Here is a 23,743-nt window from a genome sequence, read left to right as displayed (position 1 = left end):
TCTGTATATCTTTACCTATTTTCCTGCCGTGGAACAATATACGGGTGGCTACACCAAACCTTTACAATGTCTTTGCCTCATCCTTATCACACATAACATAATATACTGTAACATAAAGTCACGTAACGTAATGTGATGTATGTAATGGAATGTAACATAACAAAACATTTTCAAACCCAAATCAAGTTTCTGGGAGGCTGGAGTTTATCCTGGCAAAAATCAGCCTTGGCTAGGGTTTCAGTCCAACAATGACGACCACAAAGGTGCAGCAACTACATAGACAGTTTGGATAAAACATAGTTAAATTGAAATATGTTATTTAGTTATGGCTTCACAGCATAAATAAGTCATTCACATAAAGGGAATGTGCCATCTCCAGACAGTAATTACCTGGAATGAGATTTGAATCATTGAAGCAGCACTACTGCATCAACATGACAAAGATAAATTACCATCCATCCATTTTCTTAACCTGCTTATCCAGGGCATGGTCACAGGGCAGCTGGAGTCCATCCCAGAAATCACTGGGTGCAAAGTAGGAACAATACCATACCTGGACTGGGCTCCAGTCCATCACAGCATGAACACACACACACACACACATGCACACACACACACACAGAGACACATATCAGGGGGCAATTTAGCAACATCAATACATTAAATCTGCATATCTTTCGATTGTAGGAGGAAACGCTTATGGACATGGAGAGAACTGAGCACTGGCCTTGTTGTAGCGAGGCACCAGAGATACCCCTGTACCACCGTGCCACTCATCACTCTTAAACAATGTAAGCAGCTATCACACATGTACGTCAGTGGATCACTCCCTGGGCTTATCTAAGGTAAGTGAGGTCGAGAGGGGGCACTGGCACTAACCACGTCTTCTTCTATTCCGTCCAGAGTGCTGAGAAGACCCCCAGTGAGGGCATTTGACTCCGTCCCTTCTAATGCCCCAGCTGCATATGCTGTGGTTGCCAGAAGGAGGCGTCACTTTGAATGAGACCCCACCGGAACACCTGGCTAAGTGACTGCACAGGCATCCCAAACCAAAAAGGTATTCTAGACCTTAAAGGAGCTTTTCTGTTCTTTTCCAGTGCCATTAAGTGTATGTTTTGTTTATTATTATTTTTTACTGAATTAAACAGGGACGAAAGGGTTGGCGCCCCAACATTTCTTCTTATGGACCTGCAATTCTTCATTTGATCACACAGTACAGACAGCACCTACTTAAGAAAATAACAGCATCAGCGGCTCAGTTACCAGGTCGTGTATTGAGTAAGTCCCAACTTAGTTAAGTTCTGCTGATGTGTTTTGGCAGTCAGGAAATGTGCATGAAGTCCACCAGCCGGAACAATTAATTTTACTTCATGAAATACAACAACGTCTCTACTGGGATTTTCACTTCTAGCATATTAATTTTGGAAAAAAGCGAGTTTCTTATTGTCAGATTGTTTGCTTAAATGAAAAGTGACTGCCTAATCCTTCAGTGGCAGTGCATAGTACTGCTGTCTCAAAGTTCCAAAGACATGCATTTGATTTTTGGCCTGGTGGGCTTTGTGGGGTTTGCAGTTTCCATATGTGTTATTTTCAAGTATTTGAGATTTCTTCCCCATATAGAAGATTAGGTGAACTGGTGACTCTAAACTCTAAACTCTAAACTCACCATCCAAGGTAACTGTGGCTCTGCACCCAGTGCTGGTGGACCAGTAAAGAAAATTGTCACTTTAGATAATGGGTGATATCTCAGCTTAAAGTACAATAGCATCAGTCATGAAACTCTGGTTGTTAGCGTGTGCCTAAAGCTAACGGACTTCTTTACTTCTAGTGGGAACTTTCATATAGTCATGGATCCAGTTTCAAGAGTGCATTCTAAGTGCTTCATTCAACTTTGCCATAACACCATTACAGCATATTTCACTTGACCGTTTACTTCGAAGGTAGGAACAGATTTGTTTATTGATTGTAAAGGCAAACGTAGCACAGTACAGTATACTTGGATATCCCAGTGTTTGACACCACTTAGTGCCCTCCCTGCACGTTTAGTGGACAGGATGGCAACGGTCTTTAATATCATTGAATGACCATCCCTGCCCAGAAAGCACATCAGTGCTACAACAGGCATTCAAGTGACTGGCAGATCAACTGTTGACTCTTAGTTTTACGTGTGTACAAGTGGCTGGGCCCTGCTATGGACTGGTACCCTCTCTAGGGTTATTTCCTGCCTTGTGTCAGAAGTTGCAAAGATAGACTCCAACCCAAACATGAATTTGATCCTGTCAGGATAACTTGTGAATCTTAAATTGAATTATGTGAATTAACAATTTAAGGAACAGATGGAAATATAACACTTAATAAGGATCTGGGGCCCTGCAAGCTTGAGATGAACTAAGCAGTTGTGAAAATGGATGGATCTCAACCAGGGTGGATTCTGACTGCTTCATACAGAGATCTTGACCAGCCTTTCAAGAACAAATGTGTCACCACAAAGATAAGTGGATTGCTAGCTCAATGTACATATGGCATGATGCATCTCCTTAAATCCCAGATGACTTGTGTGTGAATTCCTCATGTGCACCCAAATGTTTATGTAAGGTTTCTCTGGGACTGCCATATTCCAGGTCACTTGTTGACATTAAGTTTCCTGTGTGGCCATGTGGACTCTACAGTGGACTGTTTTTTACTCCAGTTTCCATCGCATGCCCACTGCTGCCAGCATAAAATATGACAGCACAGACACACAATGTAATTGTTCTGATATGAGAATTGAAGGTGAAGTCTCTGATTTTCTATGCAGCATGCTTCTGCATGAGTGAAGTGTATGGGATTTATATATTCTATTCATAAATATGACAAATACAATGGAGCTAGAAGTGGCATCTATACACAAAAGAGCAGTCCTCCAGAAGAAAACAGAGCACCGAATGGAAGGCTTGTGTGCCAATCAGGGCTGAAGCAGTAAATACCTCTTTGATCCGAAGTTTATTTTGAATGAGAAGAGGTTTGGAAAGCCTGTAAAGCTCTGGGAGTTCTGCGCTTTGTGCTGTAGAATATGAAGATTCCCCACATCATTGTATGTCTAATAATTGGCGCAAAATTGTTTCTGTCTCAGTCACAGTTCATAAGTTCATCAACTTTCATTAAACCCCCCCAAAAAAACAAAAAAAACAAAATTACTTTGTTAATGAAAACCCACTGAGTGGGCAGCCCCCCAAGGATAGTGTCACCCTTGCTATAAGATGAGAGATGATCACTGGACATATGGAAGCTTCCTATAAAGGATCTTTTCATATATGACTGATGAGTTCTTCATTAACCTAAACCTAAAGCTTCAACACAGAGAGGCAACTGCCTAGGGGTCCGGTGACCTGTCTATCACCTCCTAGCCTTAGGTCATGTGCCAGCTCCGCTCTGATCTGCCAGGCTATTAATCTGACCAGTAAAGTGAACTTTGCACTCGGTTTTATTCAATCCTGCATGAAGGGGCTGCTTTAGCGTGAGAATGAGGGGTCAGCTGAGTTAATCTGAGCAAAGAATAGCTGACTCTGTGAAAATGAGACTACTTGGTGGGCTCCAATTAATCTTTCACATCTATCTATCTATCTATCTATCTATCTATCTATCTATCTATCTATCTATCTATCTATCTATCTATCTATCTATCTATCTATCTATCTATTATATAGTGCCTTTCACATCTATCTATCTATCTATCTATCTATCTATCTATCTATCTATCTATCTATCTATCTATCTATCTATCTATCTATCTATCTATCTATCTATTATATAGTGTCTTTCATATCTATCTATCTATCTATCTATCTATCTATCTATCTATCTATCTATCTATCTATCTATCTATCTATCTATCTATCTATTATAGTCTATAGTGGAGGAAATAAGTAATATAAAAGTAATACAAAATAATATAAAAATAAGTAACATAAATTATATAAATATAATTTTTGTCATTAAACATGCTTCTAATGCAGCTATGAAATTTAGATCAGTGGCAAATTTTAGCAGAACACATGACTTTCTATTTGCATTCACACACAGATGTACTGTATATCATAATAAACTGGTGTTTTATAAGGTTTTCACTGTACTAAAAGACATTATGGTAATAAAGCTCCTTTAAACAAATAAACATTTAGTACATTGCAGGCAGTAGAGGTCGCGAGTGATTGCCCCCCTTTATCAAAGAACAAACAGAAATTTGAGAACACATGCTGCTTTCCATCTGCTTATAAAGGAAATGACCGCTGTAATGTCATTTTGGCATCTACTGGGCATACGTGTGTGAGAAAATATAAGACAAATACATCATATCAATGCATAACCTGCTGCACATTAGATTAAATCTTCACTGCATGAGGCCAAAAACCTCAAAGCTCCAAAAAATACCAAAATAAATGGAAAAAACAGAGTAATGAAGTGCTGAAACACCCCATGACTCTGACACTAAAGCAAATCCGTTACAAAGAAATCATAGCCAATAGGTGTCACAGACGTACAAGCTAAATGATGCCTCTAAGCGTAACCTACTCTTATTTCTTTGTGTAAATTGGATAATCGACACTGATGAGCATTTCATTTTCAAAATTAACAAAAGGAAATGCACAGAGGTGCATAAATGTAAATGCTCTACGTCACTGGACTGCAGTTGCAGGCATCATGGACAAAGAACCTCATTGTAGGATCTCAGGTAAGGCAGGAAAGCTTTCTCATAGCTTAATATTCAGGGTCTATTGCTTCTTAAAATCCACCATGATTAAGACATTCTGGGTGGCCCAGGTCAGCTACAATAAGTGCAACTCTCTGTGGCAAAGAACAAAAAGGCAACAGTAAGTGTCCTTGATCATGGGACTGGATCTCTCAACATACATTCAAAAAACATTTAATGACTACACTAAGTTTAGAACATGCTGTAAAGGCCATGTCACATTAGATGATTTGTCCAATGATTTTTAGGTGTAGCCCACGTTCATAATCTTCGTTAACAGGAGGTGGTTGGCGACGTGCTCACGTGAAGTTTAGTCATCTAGTCTAACATACCCAGCGACTCAGCCCAACAAAATCGAACAGGTCTGAGTTTTTCAAGCAATGAATGCTCACCTAGCAGTACAATGTGTGTAATGCAGTGACGAGGTATAAGGAATGCAAGTGTTTTTCATCTCACAAAGTGAAGAGAAACTCATCTGCCTGATGTCTCATGTTTGATGTACAGTACCATGACAGAATGGAAAAAGAACACAGGGAACAAAGTCTCAGAAGATCACCAAACAAGAGGAAAGAGTGCAACGACGAGCACAAGAACACAACAGATAATGCTTGCAAACCAACAGCCGTGCTCTATGGCAAATGAGAGTCTTATATAGGAGTCTCAGGTAAGTGCGGGCCGAAGCACTGCAACACCTAAGCGTCCAAATCTCAAACAAAGACCCATTCCTGCAGACATTAAACACAGCTGAGGGTAAGGAACCAGAAAAAAGGACAGGAAAAATATAAAACTACAGTCAAGATGTAAAAAATGTCATTTCTGAAGACTAGAAAATAAAAAGAACATGGAGATGTTGAGAATTTTCAGGGATTATCAACAGGGTAGGCACATACCGATCACAGAGTCATTACCAAAGAGCCAGCAAGCATCTTCATCAAGTCAATTCACAAACTGAGAGGTAGAATTAGCAAACGAAAGCAGAATTCTAAATGCAACTAAAAATAAAACTAAATTTGCGTGAAAATTCATAATAGATTTTATTATTTAATCCAAAGACTCGATTATCATGGGACGTATGCCTCTATCTTAAATACTGTGTGCGTGTGTTACAACGTCACTTGTCATGTAAATATCCTGTCATATTTTAAGCACTTTGAGCTACATTATTTGTATGAAAATGTGCTATATAAATTAAATGTTGTTGTTGTTGTTGTTTTACAACCACGATAGCAACTGCTAAACAAGATGGCTGCAATTATCAAAAATTCATATAAAATGTTGTTATGGATAAAAAACAATAAACAAAATAACACAATAATGAATATCATAATCTTCGTAATAAATTATTAAAGCGACTGTTATTACTAATAATCAGAGAACACTCATGATAAGAACAAAACAAGGGTAAGTGTAATGATCGACAACATTTATACATTTTCTGTGTAAATTCCTGTGTATTTCCTAAAAATGTAGATTTGTATTATGGCATTTTGACACTCAAGGAATACAACACTGGTCTTTAATTTTGTGTATTTCCTATTCTGAAAACAGCACTATTTAATCATGCTTTATCACAACACCATTTTGTTTTCCGTTTGGGCATCAGCCATGTTAGATATCAGTTTCTGCCATCTGCATGGAGATCCTTTCCAGAATTTTTTGGGGTCCACTTGCTTGTGACGTAAGTTTAGTAACGATATAAAAGTCACCCCTGGATGTTTTTAGGGTATCTGAGCTTGACGGATAACCTTATTTTGTGGTGTTAAAAATTCAATATATAGCCCTTCCTATTTTTTTCTTTGCAGTTGTTTTTTGACTTTGAATTTTTGATCATGGATTGGCTTAGACAAAAGATCTCCATGACTGTGTGTTATGACCTTTGGTCCATTCTTTGATATTTGATTCTCACAATCATCCTTATTTTCTTTTTAGTGTCTCTTGTGAATCAATACAGTAAGGAAGTAGGGGGGAAATGACACATAAAAAATACATAAATAGGGGCAAAACCTCGGGATCTTCCCTTATGATCTCTCCATATGTAGATTATCATTATCTTATCTACACTCTGTCTCCTAATCTTTGAGCTTCAGGAATAACTTACATTTCAGTTCTAGGACAGTGTTAATGTAATTAGCAATTACTGACATTAGTCAAAAGTAAAATATTAAATACAATAATTCAATAGAGATAGCAATTGGAAATTAATCAATGTCAATCAAATCTACATTTTTTGATAGAAATTAAATAAATCAGATTAAACAGATCAGATTTGTTTTTTCCTAGCAATGCTGATGTCTTTCAGGCCTCAAAGTGCTCAGATCCTCTCTCCACTGTTACTTCTTGAATTGTCACATGTCAGTTCTGTCTAATGATGTCATCTCTCTTTTTTGCTTTTAGGTTACTACTAGGGGTCTGACTGGTGATGCCTGTGGTCCAGTCTTTAAAATATTTCACCCATCATATGTGCTGTAATCTCATGCATAAATGTCACCTGCTGTAACATACTCCTTCAAAACAAATGTAATCATTGAACATCGTTGAAAGGAGCTGTCAAATTCAACTTTTTGGTCTCCCTGAAATGTGAACATGCAAATGAGGGAGTTGACATAAGTTTTCATTTAATCGTGAGGTAACAGATAGAGCTGCTAGTTTCCGTATGGTACACTTCAATACCATCAGACATTTCTTGACAATTCCAATTTGTACACTACCTGCCTTCTTAGGTATTAAATCTGGTAAGCTGGTATTGGTAAATCTATATTTGATACCTATTACAAAATGTTTCCTCTCAATTATTTTCCATTTGATTTTTACTAGCTTGGTACACTATATGTCCAAAAGTATGTGAACACCCCTCCATATTACTAAGTTCAGGTGTTTTGTTATCAACAGGTGCATAAACTCAAGCACAGAGCTATGCAATCTCCACTGACAAACATAGGCAGTAGAAGAGCCCAGCAGTTCTGACGCCACCATTAAAGCAAATTAGGCATTCGCCTTGGGCCGGGGTGGGCAACGTCGGTCCTGGAGAGTCACAGTGGCTGCAGGTTTTTGTTCCAACCCAGTTTCTTAATGAGAAGTCAATTATTGCTGATGAAGCACTTATTGCTCAAGTGATATTTTGATGCTTCATTTTAGTGGTCTCGATTGCTAAGGTTCCCCACCCTTAATTGCTTATTTTAGTCATAAACCGCTGCATTCAGTGTTTTAATGACTCCATATTAGCAATATGATGTACATGACAAAGCAGCCACCACTTCTCCATCTAGCTTTTTTCTATTTACATCTGTGTGTGTTCATCATGCAATGTTTGATTTAATAAAACACTTAATAGAAAAATGTGACGGACAGATAATGGTCTGTTTTAGGCTTCAAATCATTTGGATGATATCCTTTGAAAGGAAAAAATCTACGATATAAGAACCTTACATTGCAGACTAACAAGCTATAAAATTAAATAAGGTCTGAGACTGGCAAGGATTGGTTTCTAATTAAACAATTGGATTGGACATTTCCCACCCCTGACCTAGGGCAAAATTCATAAGGGGGGGATAAACCCAGCACCACGGGTTAGCTACCGAATTGTGGGTTAGTGCACTAATACGCTTAACAACCTTGCACTGGCACTGGCTCAGTGACTTTACTGTCATAGGATGCCACTTTTACCACAAGTCAGTTTGTGACTTTTCTCCTCTGCTAGATCTTAGCCCTGGTCAACTGTAAGAGCCATTATTTTGATATGGAAGCATCAAGGGGCCATAGCAGCTCAGGCCTGAAGTGGAAGACCACTCAGACTCTCAGCATTGGACCATTGAGTGTTGAAACACACAGGATTCTAAAATCACCCATATTAATCTGCAGCATTACTGACAACTGCCTTTGGAAACAACATCAACAGTAGAACTGTGCTTCAGGAGCTTCATGAAATGAGTTCCCAATGATGTGTAGTAGCACACAAGCCTAAGATCACCATGTGCGATGTCAAGAATCAGCTGGAGTGGTGAAAAGCACATTGTCATTGGATACTGGAGCAGTGGAAATATGTTCTCTGGAGTGGTGAATCATGCTTCAGTGGCAGTCTGAAGGATGAATCTGGGTTTGGTGAATGCCAGGAGGACACTACCTTCTGGACTACTTGTTGCTCAATGTAAATTATGGTAAACAAGTGATAATGTGTCTCGGGCTGTTTTTCAGATTCTGAGTTAACCTCCTTGGTTCCAATGAAGGTAACTGTTAATGCAACAGCGTACAAAGAAATTTCAGACAACTGTGCCTTCCAACTTTGTGGACCCACAGTTTGGGGAAGGCCCTTTTCTGTTCCAGTATGACTTTGCTCCTGTGCGTCAAGTCAGGTCCATAAAGACATGGCGGAACTCGAATGGCCTGCACAGAGCCCTGACCTCAACCCTATTGAACACCTTTGTTATGAATTGAAACGCTGATTATGAGCCAGGCCTTCTCATGTAACATCCATAGATGACCTCATGAATCTACATTATAAAAGTGATTTGATGTAGGAGAATACAAATAATAACAAGTCATAAAATTAGGTAATACGTCCTGCTATCTGCAAGCATAGACATTTGGTTTGGAAACCAAAAAACCTGTCATAGGATGCCACTTTTACCACAAGTCAGTTTGTGACTTTTCTCCTCTGCTAGATCTTAGCCCTGGTCAACTGTAAGAGCCATTATTTTGATATGGAAGCATCAAGGGGCCATATGACTCGGAGTCCTGCCACGTGCAAAAGTTCGCTGATGACACTGCTATTGTGGGCTGCATCAGGAGTGGGCAGGAGGAGGAGAAAGTTAATCAAAGACTTTGTTAAATGGTGCGACTCAAACCACTTACACCTTAACACCAGCAAGACCAAGGAGCTGGTGGTGGATTTTAGGAGGCCCAGGCCCCTCATGGACCCTGTGATCATCAGAGGTGACTGTGTGCAGAGGGAGCATACCTATAAATATCTGGGAGTGCAGCTGGATGACAAATTGGACTGGACTGCCAATACTGATGCTCTATGTAAGAAAGCTCAGAGCAGAATATACTTTCTGAGAAGGTTGGCATCCTTCAACATCTGCAGTAAGATGCTGCAGATGTTCTACCAGACAGTTGTGGCGAGTGCCCTCTTCTACACGGTGGTGTGCTGGGGTGGCAGCATAAAGATGAAAGACGCCTCACGCCTGGACAAACTTGTTAAGAAGGCAGGCTCCATTGTAGGATTAAAGTTGGACAGTTTGACATCTGTGGCAGAGCGACGGGCACTAAGCAAACTCCTGTCAATCATGAAGAATCCACTGCATCCACTTAACAGTGTCATCTCCAGACAGAGGAGTAGCTTCAGTGACAGACTTTTGTCACCGTCCTGTTCCACTGACAGACTAAAGAGATCGTTCCTCCCCCACACTATGCGACTCTTCAATTCCACCCGGGGGAGTAAATGCGAACATTAATTTTATTTTAAATCTTTTCATTTTTATTACTATTTAATTTAATATTGTTTTTTTGTATCAGTATACTGCTGCTGGATTATGTGAATTTCCCCTTGGGATTAATAAAGTATCTATCTATCTGAAACCGCTGTGACTCTTCAGGACTGAATTCGAGAAGCCCTCTTATACACTTTCCTTTCCCATTATAGACTTTTATTTAATAAACAGGGTACATGCCTTTTTTGGTAACTTTTTGCATGGTGTAGTAAACACAATGCCCCTTTCTTTGTACTCAACCCACTCATCTGATGTCTTACACAGAGAACCATTTTTAAAGACGATTCAATCGGATTCTCCAGAGAGCCAGAGCTTCCATCCTGTGGGCCATCTGGACTTTACTAATTCTGATGTAGTTTACATAGATGGGAGGGCACCCAAGAGGGCATCTAATAGAGGACCCCAAGGACACAAATCCCTGAAACAAGAACTTCATGTTTGTCTTTTGGGTAACAAACTGCACAATTGAAGCAAGATGCCGGTACAAAAAGCAAAACAAGACAAAAGATCTCCATCATCATTGTTACAGAGACGTCTACTAGATTGGCGTCAGCACCTTTCAGTCGGATGCGACACGTGCACACCAGAAGGAAAGACCTGCCTGCTCTAAACTCTGCACAGCTGCTGTACTCTTCTCTTCTTTTCTTAAGGAACCTGTAATGTCAGGCTGGATCCACTTGGTCAACTATAGGAATCTTTTCTTACTTCTATCAATATTTTCTATGCCAGGTTTATTACTTATTCTATTTACTCATAATGTTATCTTGTGTAAGACATCAGCTGAAAGAAAGTGGAGCAAGTGGCCTGAGACCACAAGAGAAAACAATGGCAGGAGGCCAAATCATTCCCTCTGGGACAGGCTACCTTTCCCAAATCATTTTCTGCCCTATTAGTTTGTACTGGCTACAGAACATTCCAGAAAGAGAGAGAGAATTCCCTGTTCAGTCCTGCTGTGCCTTAGGTCGATCTTCACAAAAGTCAGGAGGTCGAGTCTGGAAGTGAAAGATACACTATCTAGCCAATGCAACTGGCTCAAAGAACAAGACAAGTGAAAGAGATTGTGATGCAAAAGACACGTCTGCAGGAGCTGGCGGCCTGCATGTCAATGAGAAAAAATGTGAAAGTAAAGTCCCCGTCCTGTGCCAGGAGTTCATCGTCTTAAAAAGGACACATAAATAAAGTGTTGTTTAGTGAACTGCTCATTGTATCTGTAAGAATGCCCGGCTCAGATGACGGAGGCTAATATTGATTCAACAACGTTGGGCAGAGCGCATTTACAAAAGACACAGAGAAGCACTGCGGGGACTTTTTTTGGGGTGGAGTGGGAATCATAATTGAAAATCAGCCATCAGGACTGGGGATGTGGATGAAGGGCAGCAGTTATGATTTTTAAGCCCTCTTTGAAGACAGAAGAAGGACGGTGAGACTAACAGTTATTACATCTTCAGTGTGGTGGGGGTTAGTCATGCTATGGTCATTTTTTTAGGTTTTAAGTTTTAGTAAAGCACAAACTGTGAATTTAAAGAATCATCATTACATTTTTAGGGTGTTTGGTATAAAAAATCATTTTACAAGTGCCACAGAAAAAGACCCATCATATTATTACAAATTCAACATAATTCTTGTATGAAAGGTGTTAGGCATTATAAGAACTTATTATATCATTAATCTTGCCTGCCATTATAGCAAAATAAAAACACAGCATAACAAAAGACACATAATAACATTGCCCTTGATTTCTCTTTAAGAATTTTCCAAAAGTGATTCCTTTCACGGGTGCCGTATAAAAGAAACGTTTCATCACATTATGCCTTTGAAGGTTTTTACAAGGTGGCCTGTTGTTAAAGGAGAATTAAAAGTGAAGATTCTCTGTACTGTTTATTTAATCGTCCGCCAATGTCGTCACTGTGAATGGTGCTGTGCAAAACCGATTTGTTGTAAAGTTGGCCTTTACTGATCCTAAGATGATGCTTATTGTAAAAGAAAAAATTTTTGAAAAATAAAAATTATAATTATACTTTTAGTTATTGTTTTAAGGGTGTAAAAGATAGCGGGCGCTATCGCTCCCTTGAACCCTCAGACTATACGCCAGATACCAGATAAAAGTCCAAAATAATGACTTTTTATTAATCAACAGTGCACAAAGCACCCTCCTCTCCACAATACTCATAAATACACACAATAATCAATACAATAACCAATCCTCCTCTTCCAGACGCATTGCCACCCTTCCACCCAGCTCAGTTCCTCGTCTGAGGATTTCCCACAGTCTTTTCTAGTCCTCGGTCAGATAAAAAGTCCTTCTTCTTCATCCCAGAAGTACGTCACTTCCGCTGTCGCTTTGCCTATGACGCACTTCTGGGTTATAGGGAACAAACGACTCTCTGGGCCTCCCTGCAGCGTCCTCTGTTTGCCCCTGTGGTATCCAGCAGGGCTGTAGAGGAAAACACCATTGTCCATAATTCCCTGCTGGTATCCGGGGCACATCCATGCTGCAGGGAGAGCTCCATCTGGTGGCCTGGGGGTATTGGCTGGGATGAAGGGCCAGCCATATTCCACAGGGTTAATTTGTTAACTAGATCACTGTAAAATTTTAAACACATAGTAACATATTGTTCTCCATATTCTGTATGACAAGGCACAGTGCAAATTTGATATTCTTTAAAGGAATACTCCACCCAAAAATTATATATTTTTATACATTCACATAGTTTGTAGTGATGGCTGAGAAAAATTTTTAATTTCCTGTTTTCATGCAGAATGAAAATAAAAAAAGTTTATGATTAAACAGAATCTAGTGGTGGCCAATTCTGTAAAAACAGAAAATGATGAGAAAAACAACCACGGAAAAAAGAAAAGAAAAAACCTCCCATTACGTCCTATCAGGTTGTGTGATGAAAATGTGAAAGACATGCACATTTTTTTGCTAAACTTTTGTTAAATAGTTAATTTTGGAAATGTCAGTACACAGCATAAACAAAGCAACGCGTTACCACAATGCTGTGCTTTTCAATGAAGACCCATCTCTGCCCCTTCATTTGGTGGATAAGAGTCCTGTCTTCAATTCAGATTATTATGGGAATGTGTTTCCTGTGTATGATGCGTGTTGATTTTTTCAGAAGTATCTTCTTATATAGTACACTACTGTGGCTGTCCGTTTGTCTGTCCAGGATTATACAAGAATTACCTGTAGCTCACAAACCGTTTGACCTGTTGACCTGAAATTTGGTACACATATGCTATATGAAATTTACTGTCCGCTTTCAGGGTGATGATTGACCTCCAAGGGTATTCCACTTTTTATTTTATTGTAGAATCAACTCTCGGCACTAGCTAGCATGGCAGTCGTGCGGCGCATGCATACGGGCGCCGTTCTCATCCCTACCACCTTCGCCGTCACTTCCCCTACCTCTTCATATCTTAAATCATTCTTGATGCAGATTTAAGACTTAAGTGCCAGCTTAAGTGAAAAATGAAAGAAAAGTAAGTAATTGCAATACAAATACTGACTTAATCAGTTTTAACGTGAAAAGATGCCGACGAAAGAAGAGAAGAATTGGGCCGCTAGGGTGGAGAAAAGAAGATCTGCTCAGGAAGCAGCAAGCGCATCAACCTCTAAGCAAATGAATGCTAAAAAGAGACAGAGAAAGAGGATGAAAACTAGGAATGATCAAGTCAAGTGGTAACATGCAGTGCGCTGTTACTGGTTTAGCAATATTTTAGAAAAAAATCCAATTAATTTACACATTTTGAGCATACGACTGGATAACTGACATACGATTTAGGCCACATGGGAAATGGGAGATTTTTTTAATCTTTTTTTCTATGGATATTTTTCATAAGTACATTTGTACAGCATTGGTCAGTTTTTGCTTGTATTTTACCATAAATATTTTTCTTTCCATTCTTTCTGGCATGAAAACATTAGATTCAATTTTTTTTGGCCATCACAACAAACTGCATCGGGTAAGGAACATAAAACAATATGTTTTTGATTGGAGTATTCCTTTTTTATATTGCCGCTAGCCCTGGTTTTGAATCCCGCTATCCAGAGCTGGCATGCTCTTCTCATGTGCAGTGATGGCTTTTACAGGAGCTGGGATCACCGCATAAACACAAATAAGGAATGCTGGAGATAATAACACATTCAAAAGTGTAGAGCTTTTCATATGTATCGTGCAACTACTTTTAGGTACTCACTATCAAATTGCTGGAAGTAGTTTACTGATAATCTGTTTTTCTAATGATGTAAATTTGTTTGAATTTCTGTTTGTTTTTTCACTTGTTTTGATGTTGTTTGTTTGTTTTTTTTCTTTGTCTGTTATTGGAGCAACTGAGAAGGGAAATTTCATGCTTTTTTTGGGGGGTAAACATGGCTAAATTAAAACCTTGAACCCTAAAACACAGATTATTCTGTTGGCTGCTTGATATAAATTTTCAATTAAATTAAATTTATTCTTGTTAAATTATTCATTCCTTATAAACAGATTATAATTAAAACATGTGGATAGCACTTTTACTTTACAGATCTACCATCTTGGGTTCACACCCTCTCCCTTTTCGCTGCCTGTGATGAGCTAACATGTTCTCCAATTTCTGTGTGTTTTACCAAAAAATATGTGCAGGTTAGGCTAACTGGTGACTTCAAATTGGCACCAGTATGTCATGTACATGAATGGGCCCCACAATGAGCTCACGACCTGTGGCGTGTTGTTTTACTGTTATACTAGCCACGTTACCTTGAACCATGAAGAATAAGAAATGAGACAATCAGAGGTGCAACATAAGTGGGAGACATGTCTAAGAAAGTGCAGGAAAGTAGGGTGGAGTGGTAGGAACATTTGAAGAGGACAGACAATGAATATGTGGGCAAAAGAGGGCTGGGAATGGAAATCCAGGGGAAGAGAAAGAGAGAGAGGCCAAAGTCAAGGCGGATGGATAAATCAAAAGAAGATCTGAAGGAAAGGGTCTGACAGGGGAGAAGGTGCAAGACTGAGCTGTTTGGAGAAGTTGATCAAGCACATTAACCCCAAGTAGAAGTGGGAAAAGAAGAAAAAGAAGAAGAAAAAGACTAGCCATGTTACCTGTCAAAGTCAGGTAATAAAATAAAAGCGAAAATATTTCATACCTCTTGACCCACATATACCTTGGTATCCGCGTGTCTGAACCTCCCATGTTGAGCGTTCCTGTAAAGCCTGCTTCTTAGGCTCTGACGTTACAGTGATCCCTCGCTATATTGTGCTTCGACTTTCGTGGCTTCACTCCATCGCAGGTGTTAAATGTAAGCATATCTAAATATATATCACGTTTTTTTCGCTGGTTCGCGGATTTCTGCGGACAATGGGTCTTTTAATTTATGGTACATGCTTCCTCAGTTTGTTTGCCCAGTTGATTTCATACAAGGGACGTTATTGGTGGATGGTTGAGAAGCTACCCAATCAGAGCACGTACGGACGTTCTTCTAAAAAATGCTGAAAGACTACCTTCACATTGATCCCTTCATTGCAGCGCTTTATTGCATACTTACAAGCCCAACAGCTCGTATTGATTTTTTGATTGTTTGCTTTTCTCTCTCTCTCTGACATTCTCTGCTCCTGACAGCACTCCTTTGAAGAGGAAGATATGTTTATATTAAATAAAACTCCTCCTTAAAAAAACTTATTTAGAAGGTCGTAAACAGGTTTTCAATGCTCTAACTGCGAAAATATTAGATTTATAAATAAAGAATCCTACTTCGTGGAAATTCATTTATCTGTCTGGTGCGGATTAACCTCGATAAACGAGGGTTTACTGTATAACTGTGCAGAGAAAATTTATAAACAGTGTGGGAGAGTTTCTAAGGGCTTAAAATATATAAAAATAACCATATAAACATATGGTTTCTACTTCGCGGATTTTCACCTATCGCGGGGGGTTCTGGAATGCAACCCCCATGATCAAGGAGGGATTACTGTATTTTTAAGATGCCTTTGTCACTTCCTGTCTGCTTTTGCATTTCCAGTCTTTGAAAACAACTCTCAGTGTGGCTCCTACGGTTTACTCATCTTGTGTGACTCACACTCACACTTCCTCTTTTGATTGCATCACCAAAGCCAAACTGACCAATGACACCAAAGGCAAACTGACCAATGACACCAAAGGCAAACTGACCAATGAGGTGGGACTGTACACACACGCACACACACACACACACGCATAGCCCTTAGGCTTTAATTATATAGTATATTTTAAAACATGTTACTTTAGATATTTTATTTTTTATCATGTCTTGTATTTTTATTATTGTATTTATTAATCTATACAATCTATGGAAAGCACTTTCAGCTGCATTTTTACAAATGAAGGGTGCTATAATGCAAATAAAAAGAATAAGAATAATAGTATTTTTTCTTCTTCTTATTATTATTAATAATAATAATAATGCTATTATTATCATTTACTGCTTTATGTTCAGTGCTACTAGAATAGGCTCCAATCTCAAGTGACCTTGAATTGTTTTAAATGGGTCTGTTTTTGTAAAAAATACAACAAAAAATAGCATAAACCCTAATACTGAAACACCCTTCAGAAACAGGTATCAATACAAGTAAAGAAATACTGTAAAGAAACAAGCATGTTCATATTATCCACTGCATGCAGCTACTCCAATTTAAAGCAGTTCAGATATGATTCTTTTGTACCGGATTCCCCTGTCCTAGGTCAGCCACTCTTTGCAGTGGATCGCTGTGCAGGACGAGGATTATAAGAATTTTACATTCACTCTAAGGCTCCCCCGGACTTGAGATGCCTAATAACTCAGGTTTATGTGTTTGGTGTGTCCTGCAATGGCCTAACATGCTGATTCAGGGTCAGGTCCTGCCTTGTGTCAGATATTGCTGGAAGGGGCTCAGGTGCTCCATGAGCCTGATGTGAAAGATGGACATTTAAAAAGGAATCAGTGGATAATAATGAACTTAATTGCTTTGAAAGCATTCTTAGAACTGTGCTATATGAAATAGTGAATTTTCCTAATTCTTTCCTTTTTAAAGCATTTTAAGAAAGTGCCTCCTGTGAAAGAGTACACATACTATTAAACAAATATTCATCACACTATTGTTGTCTGCTACTTACTTAGGAAAAGAATCCATAGGAAAGACATGCACGAGTTCTCTCATCTGCTTATCTAATTCAGGACTGTGGGGTTACATTGGCATCACTCTATGCACAATCCCTCCTTTATTTATTCGTGATAAATGGCCAATATGAAAATTCACTTGATTCCCTTCCAAAGATTTTATATCCTTTAAGGCAGTGAGATGTGCTATAGCAGTATAGATTCTTCTAGATATCACTTGATTGCTTTCTGAAGTGTGAAATATTAAATAGATTAATTTTAGCACTGCACTTGATCTTTTGTAAAGGACACTCGGGAGAGAGCTAATGTAAAATGAAAGTTCATCATAATGTTCATCTTGGAAAAGGGTCTATAAAAGATAAAGACTGATGGATAAAGGAATACGTGATTAAGCTTCCTCATTTCTGTCTTTAAGTATAAACAGGATGTTGAACTCTCAGATACCAAGAGATTCCACTTTTAGGTTGTTGACCAGGGTTAATGGCATCTGCATCTAACTACAGATACGTAGTTGTGTACCTGAAGTGGCAAAAAACAATCAATTATCTTTACAGCACTCTTGCATGTTTAGGGATGACCCTATCTATGGTAATATATATTACTATATAACACTTCCACCATCTCTTCTGTTATTTTCCAGTTTACACAGATGGTTCTCAAGTAACTGCAATGGTGCCAAGGTGGTGTAGCGTTTAGTGCAGGCTGAGCGCTCCAGAACACTGGGGTTGAATTCTCAGCCAGTCACCCTCTGCACGGAGGTTAGATATTTGTCCCTTATCTATGTGGGTTTTTTATCTGGGTACTCTAGTTGTCACCCCACTTTGCAAAGACATGAATGTTAGTTTGGTTGTTGACTTCAAACTGGCCTACTGTTAATGTATTTATAAGTATATCCTGCAGTTGACTGGTATCCTGTACAGGGTGTGTTATTACATTGCTGAGATAGCTTCAAGACCGCCCAAACTCCAACTTTGGATTGTTTTGACTGAGGATTTTAGACAATGAAGGCCCAAGTGAACATTTTACCTTATTTTCCCCCAAGTCTGAAATACATGCATGGCATTTCAAGACAGACAAAGAGGAAAAAAACATGCAAATGTGGAGAAAGACAAAGATCTGTCCCTGTCCCTAACCCTCAACCTATCACTAAATTACAGAGTCACTCATTCATCTGTGCCAAAGCAGCATGCGAAATAGTTTTACCAGAGGAATCAAACTAGAAGTTGATTGGTGTATTGATCAGGACACTGTGGAAACCTGCTATCCACCTCTAACAAATCCCACCACTCATCTCTTTTTAGTCAGTATAAAATGTCACAGTACGCCCACCTGTTTCTGTTGACTATGAAAAGGAAATAAGACTTATTGTTACAAAGCTACACACAATTTCTGGTGAAATAAAATGCCGTGAGCAATTCCTTTAAATGTTCTAATGAGACCGCCTGGATTTGACTTAGAGAGAAGTCTCCTTCAGAGTGACTAACCAGCATGGACTTGCAGCAAATTAACCTTAATGGGGATAATGGTGCTGTAAAGTGAATGAACCTCAGTCACAGCAAGATCTCCAAGGCCCCATATGAGACTCAGAGGAGACTTCAATGATGTACCTACAGTTCACATTGGGACTCAAAGGCACCAGAAAGCTACTTCTTTAAAGGAGAGACATGGACACCCATGTGGACACTGCATAAAAAGTACATTTCACACAAAAATCAAAAACCATGGAAATATATGGAATTTATTAATCTGGCTCCATGCAGCACCTAGAGGACCTATGAAATCCCCCCTTCTCTGACATTGGCTGACAATTGACAAGCCAAATTGGGTTCACAGACCTGTTCTTCTCAAAATTTCTAATGTTCTTAAAAGTCTTTCTGAAACCTAGGAGCTCACCTTGGTGCTTAATTCCAGCCAAGAACGTGTGAATGCACCTGACACCAGTGACCTAAATGTGTGACAAAGTAAGAAAGAGTTCCCATCTACTATCATTTGGGGACATTCAGATCTTTGTTTAGCTCCTGATCTCTTTTTCTTTAGATCTCGGCACATGTTATGATTTAGTAGGAGAAACAAGATCCCCCAATAATCCACCAATTTCATATTATGAAGAGGCTGTTCAACTTCATTTCAATAAAATCTTCCCAATGACCCTCCATCAGAGCTCTTAAACGCAAAGACCCTCCACCATGGTGTTACCTGAGACGTATTACATGTTACAAGTATATGCAAATTATGCCACCTTCATTCCCCGGGGACTGCCCTGCCAAGCCCTTAGACCAGACTTACCCCGTCTCCGGTGTGGACGTTGCAGCTTTCTGTGTGGAGAATAGTGCTGGCGATGTCTCCTCTGTTGATTCCCAGCACCTACCGGTGCCAGTGCTGGTGGACAAGTACAGCGACACTGGCACTGCTCCGGTATCTCCGCCCAGGTGTGGATGCCCAGAGCACAATGAAGCAGCAGAATCAGGACACCAAGAAGCATTGTAGTGTGAGGGTGACTCTAACAACAGGTGGACGTCGACACAGGAGGCAGGCGGTCATACCTTCCAGTCCCTGGATTGGGCGCGTCGAAAGCAGTGAGGCAGACATGCACTCTGTCTCCCTCCTGGTGCTAAATAATTTGGAGATTGTTATAGAGCATGTTTTTTTCTTTTCGTTTTGGCCAGTTCTTTGACAGCTTTGTACTCCACCTCACAATCTCGCCCTCATTCCCTCACTCCCTTGCTCGCTCACTCGCTCGCTCTCTCTCGTGCTTTCACACCCACCCTGTCCCTCCCTCCTCTTGCGCTCTCACACTCTCTCACTTTTTTTTTTCTTTTCAAACTTTGGAACACAATGATTGAAAAACAAGTTTCGGCACCATGCTGTGAGAGCAGCACAGTGGAAGAGACCAAGGGGCTTCGTCGTCTTCCAAAAAACATCTGTGTCATTCATTCTGCATGGTGGCCAAAGAAAAAGAAAAACGAGGATGTCAGCCCAAGTGTGGCGCACAGACAAAACAGATTATCTCTGTATTTACGGGACTTGTCTATTTTTGTAACACATTGCTGATGCGATTTGGTGCAAAAATTACTCAATAGCCAAGCCAAAGATTTTTTTTCTAAAAATCTTTTCTATTTTTGACTTGAAATAAAAAAAAATCTCCTTCCATAGCCTTTTTGCACCCCCCGCCACCTCCCACCACCCAGTACAAAAGGACATCAGAGCTTTAGAAAACGCATGTTTTCAAACAAAATTGACCGTCCCTGACAGATTTAACTGCTTGTCGGCTGAGCTGTGGATGGGCCCCAGCTTTTTCTTTTTCTTTTTTTTTTTTACAATGGAAAAAACTAAAAACAAGTAAAAAGAAAATAAAAGAGTGAAAGAGAGAAAGAAAGAAGTCCAAAAGAGATGTGAAAAGGGAACAGTGAAAAAAGAAATTAAATGAAAAAAAAAAGAGAAGCCAGGCGGCAGAAACGTTTTCATTTGCCATCCCACAGACAATAAATTTTAATGGCAACTGTTACATTTATTAGACCCCCATGTTTCAATTATATGACCGCAAAAAACCACAGCTTACTTTGATGGGTAAAAAAAAGTTGTAATAGCATCTACAAAAAACTTTTCGTGGTCGAGCCTTGTCTCTTCTTCTGCCACGCCTGGCGGGCCCATCACAAAAAAATGCAATTAGCTGGGAGAAATTTGTAGCCTCTTGCTTTGCACAGTATGGGACTCATCCATCATCTTGCCCTGTTGATTAAAAAAAAAAACAAGAAAACAAAAAACACGAACGAATACTTGTCTTGTATTTCCCTTCTCGGTGTTTAAAGTCTTGTGTGTTTAAGACGAACATCCATTATGGTTGCTGCATGCATGCTGAGCTGTTGCAGGCACAACCTGGCAGGCACTTTATCCTCAACAAGGGCTCCATGAAAGCAAGTGACAAATTTGGCCACTTAGTCGAGGGCTTTCTATGGAGCCAATTCCACAAGGGGCATCTCCTCAACAAAAGTGGGAGCAAACCGATAAGTGTTTCAATGTGGGAGTTCATGTATTGGCAAGGACTAACCTGATGCCAGGCTAGTGCAAGAATGAAACCATTCGCCTCTTTCTGTTTGCTAAATTCTTCACAAATTCTCTTGGTTGATGCATTCAGTGGTGATTCTACAATAGAACCATTGGATTGACTTTCAAGGCCTGTGAGGTCCAAGTGGCTTGGGCATTGGACTTTAAAGCACTTCATTGTCAGCTCAGTCATGCCAAAATTGCCTTAAGGCCAGTGTCGCACTACATGACACCACATGAAAGTTGTGTGAGTTTGGCAGTCAATCTTTTTTCATATTGACTAAAACTGAAATCTCTTATTCATGTAAGTATTCAAACTCCTTGTTGTGGGCCTCTAAATTATGGTCAGGTGTATCCTGTTTACTTTAATTCTCATTCAGATTTGTCCAGAACTTGAATGGAGACCATCTGTGGCAAACTGAATCGACTGAATGTCGTTAAAAAGGCACACACACGTGTATAGAAGGTCAAAGATTTACGCTGCATGTCAGGACAAGAAACAAGCCATGAAGTCCAAGGAACTCTCTGTAGACCTGCATCGTCAAATTGTGGTGAGACATAGATCAGGGTGATTGTCATTCACGGGCACACACTGTAACTACCAATGACTCAATATGATTATGCAATTCTACCTGCTAGGGTGGCAGGGCAGGAGTCACCATGGATTAATAAACCCTGACCTACTGTTGGTCACATGTGGAAGGGACAGACTGGCAACTTGTGAGGGATCTAAGGCGATTTCCTCCAAGGCTGGATCTAGAGGGGTGCTGGGAGGGGCTACCCCCATTTTGTTGCTTTACCTCCCCAACCATGATGCCACTTGAAACATTGAATTACAGCCCTCCTGCTCTTCAGTCGTACAGCTCAAAGAGCCAAGGGTAATGATTCCACCTTACTTTGATCGAGTAGCTCATCCCCCCGCACTTTGATCGCAATTCTGTAAACACCAACGAGGAGTCCCAACCATGATCTATATTTCTAACTGCACCACCGTCCTAAGCATTCTAAGACCAGCCCAGGTTACCTTGGGACCCTGTAGGGCAGGTGGCCAAGGAGAAAGGGTTCTTGACCCACACTTCTGAGAGAGGAAAGTCACAGTGTTTTTTGATCCGTTCTAAGACCTCCTGGATGACAGGTGGCAGCACAGAGTTTCAAGCTGAAGAGGCTGTGATGCAGTTTTACTTGTGGCAGCTGGACTTTCAGAAGATTAGCCAGTGAGGGAGAGTCAGGAGGTGAGAGGTTAGAGTGGTAGTGCATGGCATTGGAAAGTTGGCAAGTGGGTGGGTAACCCACATAGCAAACAAGGACAAACCCTGTAGAGGGAGGTTTCATGGACTATTGGCTTCCACTGCACTTTATTTTCTTCATATTTATCTTGACCCTGTGTGTTTTTGGTAGTTTGGGTGGGATGTGGAGTTGTCCGCTTACAACAAATTCAGGCTTTTCAGTTTCTTACAGTAATGCTGTCCTTGTGTCTGATGCAGCACTACAACAGAAAATCACTTTGATGCCATCATTAGTTCAGCATGGACTGTAACTAAATCACCCTCTTTGAGGGACGGCCATATGATGATACTGATGAACCACAAACTGTACACTAACTTGCACAAAGACATCAGTAGGGGCTTGATTTGGGCCAATGCTCTCTATGATTAAGTGGGTTTCAAATAAACGAATAACTGACTTTAATTTAACGAATCGGTCACGTATTGTAACACTTCGTATGCTCCTTTACTTTTTAGGGTGTTTGTACTCCCTTTTTCTTATGTCAGTAGCTGCTTCTTCCTGACTGATTCAATCTAAAGGAGCAATCACTTCACATCAAGGCTCATTCACATTGCTAAGCTTATCATCTCATGACAGGCTATAACTCCAAAGAAACCGCTTTGATTTGTTTCTTTATTTTTTGGTTGTATACAAAATCATATTCTTCTTGCACACTACAGAGAACTCGAGACCAGTGGAAAGGATGAGATAAGGGCAAAATTCTACCTTCACCAACATGGACAGGTTCCGAACCAACTTTTTTGAGAAAGAGCTAACATAGCATAGAGTGGCTAAACGTTAACAGAAATGTAAAGGGTTGATAATTTAAGTGAACATGCTGTTGCTGGGCCTTGTGACATATGTGTGAGTAGGAGGCAGCTAAAATGCTTAAGTAACAGTAATACCACATCCGACCAGGGGGCGGCGAGATGCACAGACTGTCTTTCTCAGTTCCCTGCAGACCTTCCCAGAGAAATCCTGCCAGGTTCTGGTGCCTCAGAAGACGTCACTTCCAGTTCAGGCCCCTTCGATGACATCACTTTCGGTGCAGAAGATGTCACTTCTGGGGCCTTCAAAGATGTCACTTCCGGGTGCGGCCCCTTC

At 40.0% G+C, this 23,743-nt stretch overlaps 1 protein-coding gene across 2 annotated transcripts in view; it reads right to left on the bottom strand.

Annotated features, from left to right (window-relative positions):
• Window positions 1–20,032, bottom strand: part of robo4 (roundabout, axon guidance receptor, homolog 4 (Drosophila)) — an 89,113-nt gene extending 69,081 nt beyond the window's left edge. Inside the window, exon 1 of one of the 2 annotated variants that reach the window (XM_039764136.1) lies at window positions 19,616–20,032. In XM_039764136.1, the coding sequence (XP_039620070.1) occupies window positions 19,616–19,811 (196 nt within the window). In that variant the 5' untranslated portion in view covers window positions 19,812–20,032. The remainder of the gene's footprint in view (window positions 1–19,615) is intronic. The other variant, XM_039764135.1, reaches the window with a different exon arrangement.
• Between the last annotated feature and the right edge of the window lie 3,711 nt (window positions 20,033–23,743).

This window comes from Polypterus senegalus, chromosome 9 (assembly GCF_016835505.1).
Source record: "Polypterus senegalus isolate Bchr_013 chromosome 9, ASM1683550v1, whole genome shotgun sequence".
In the NCBI taxonomy this organism is placed as follows: domain Eukaryota; kingdom Metazoa; phylum Chordata; class Cladistia; order Polypteriformes; family Polypteridae; genus Polypterus; species Polypterus senegalus.
This window is presented reverse-complemented; position numbering and strand designations above follow the sequence as displayed.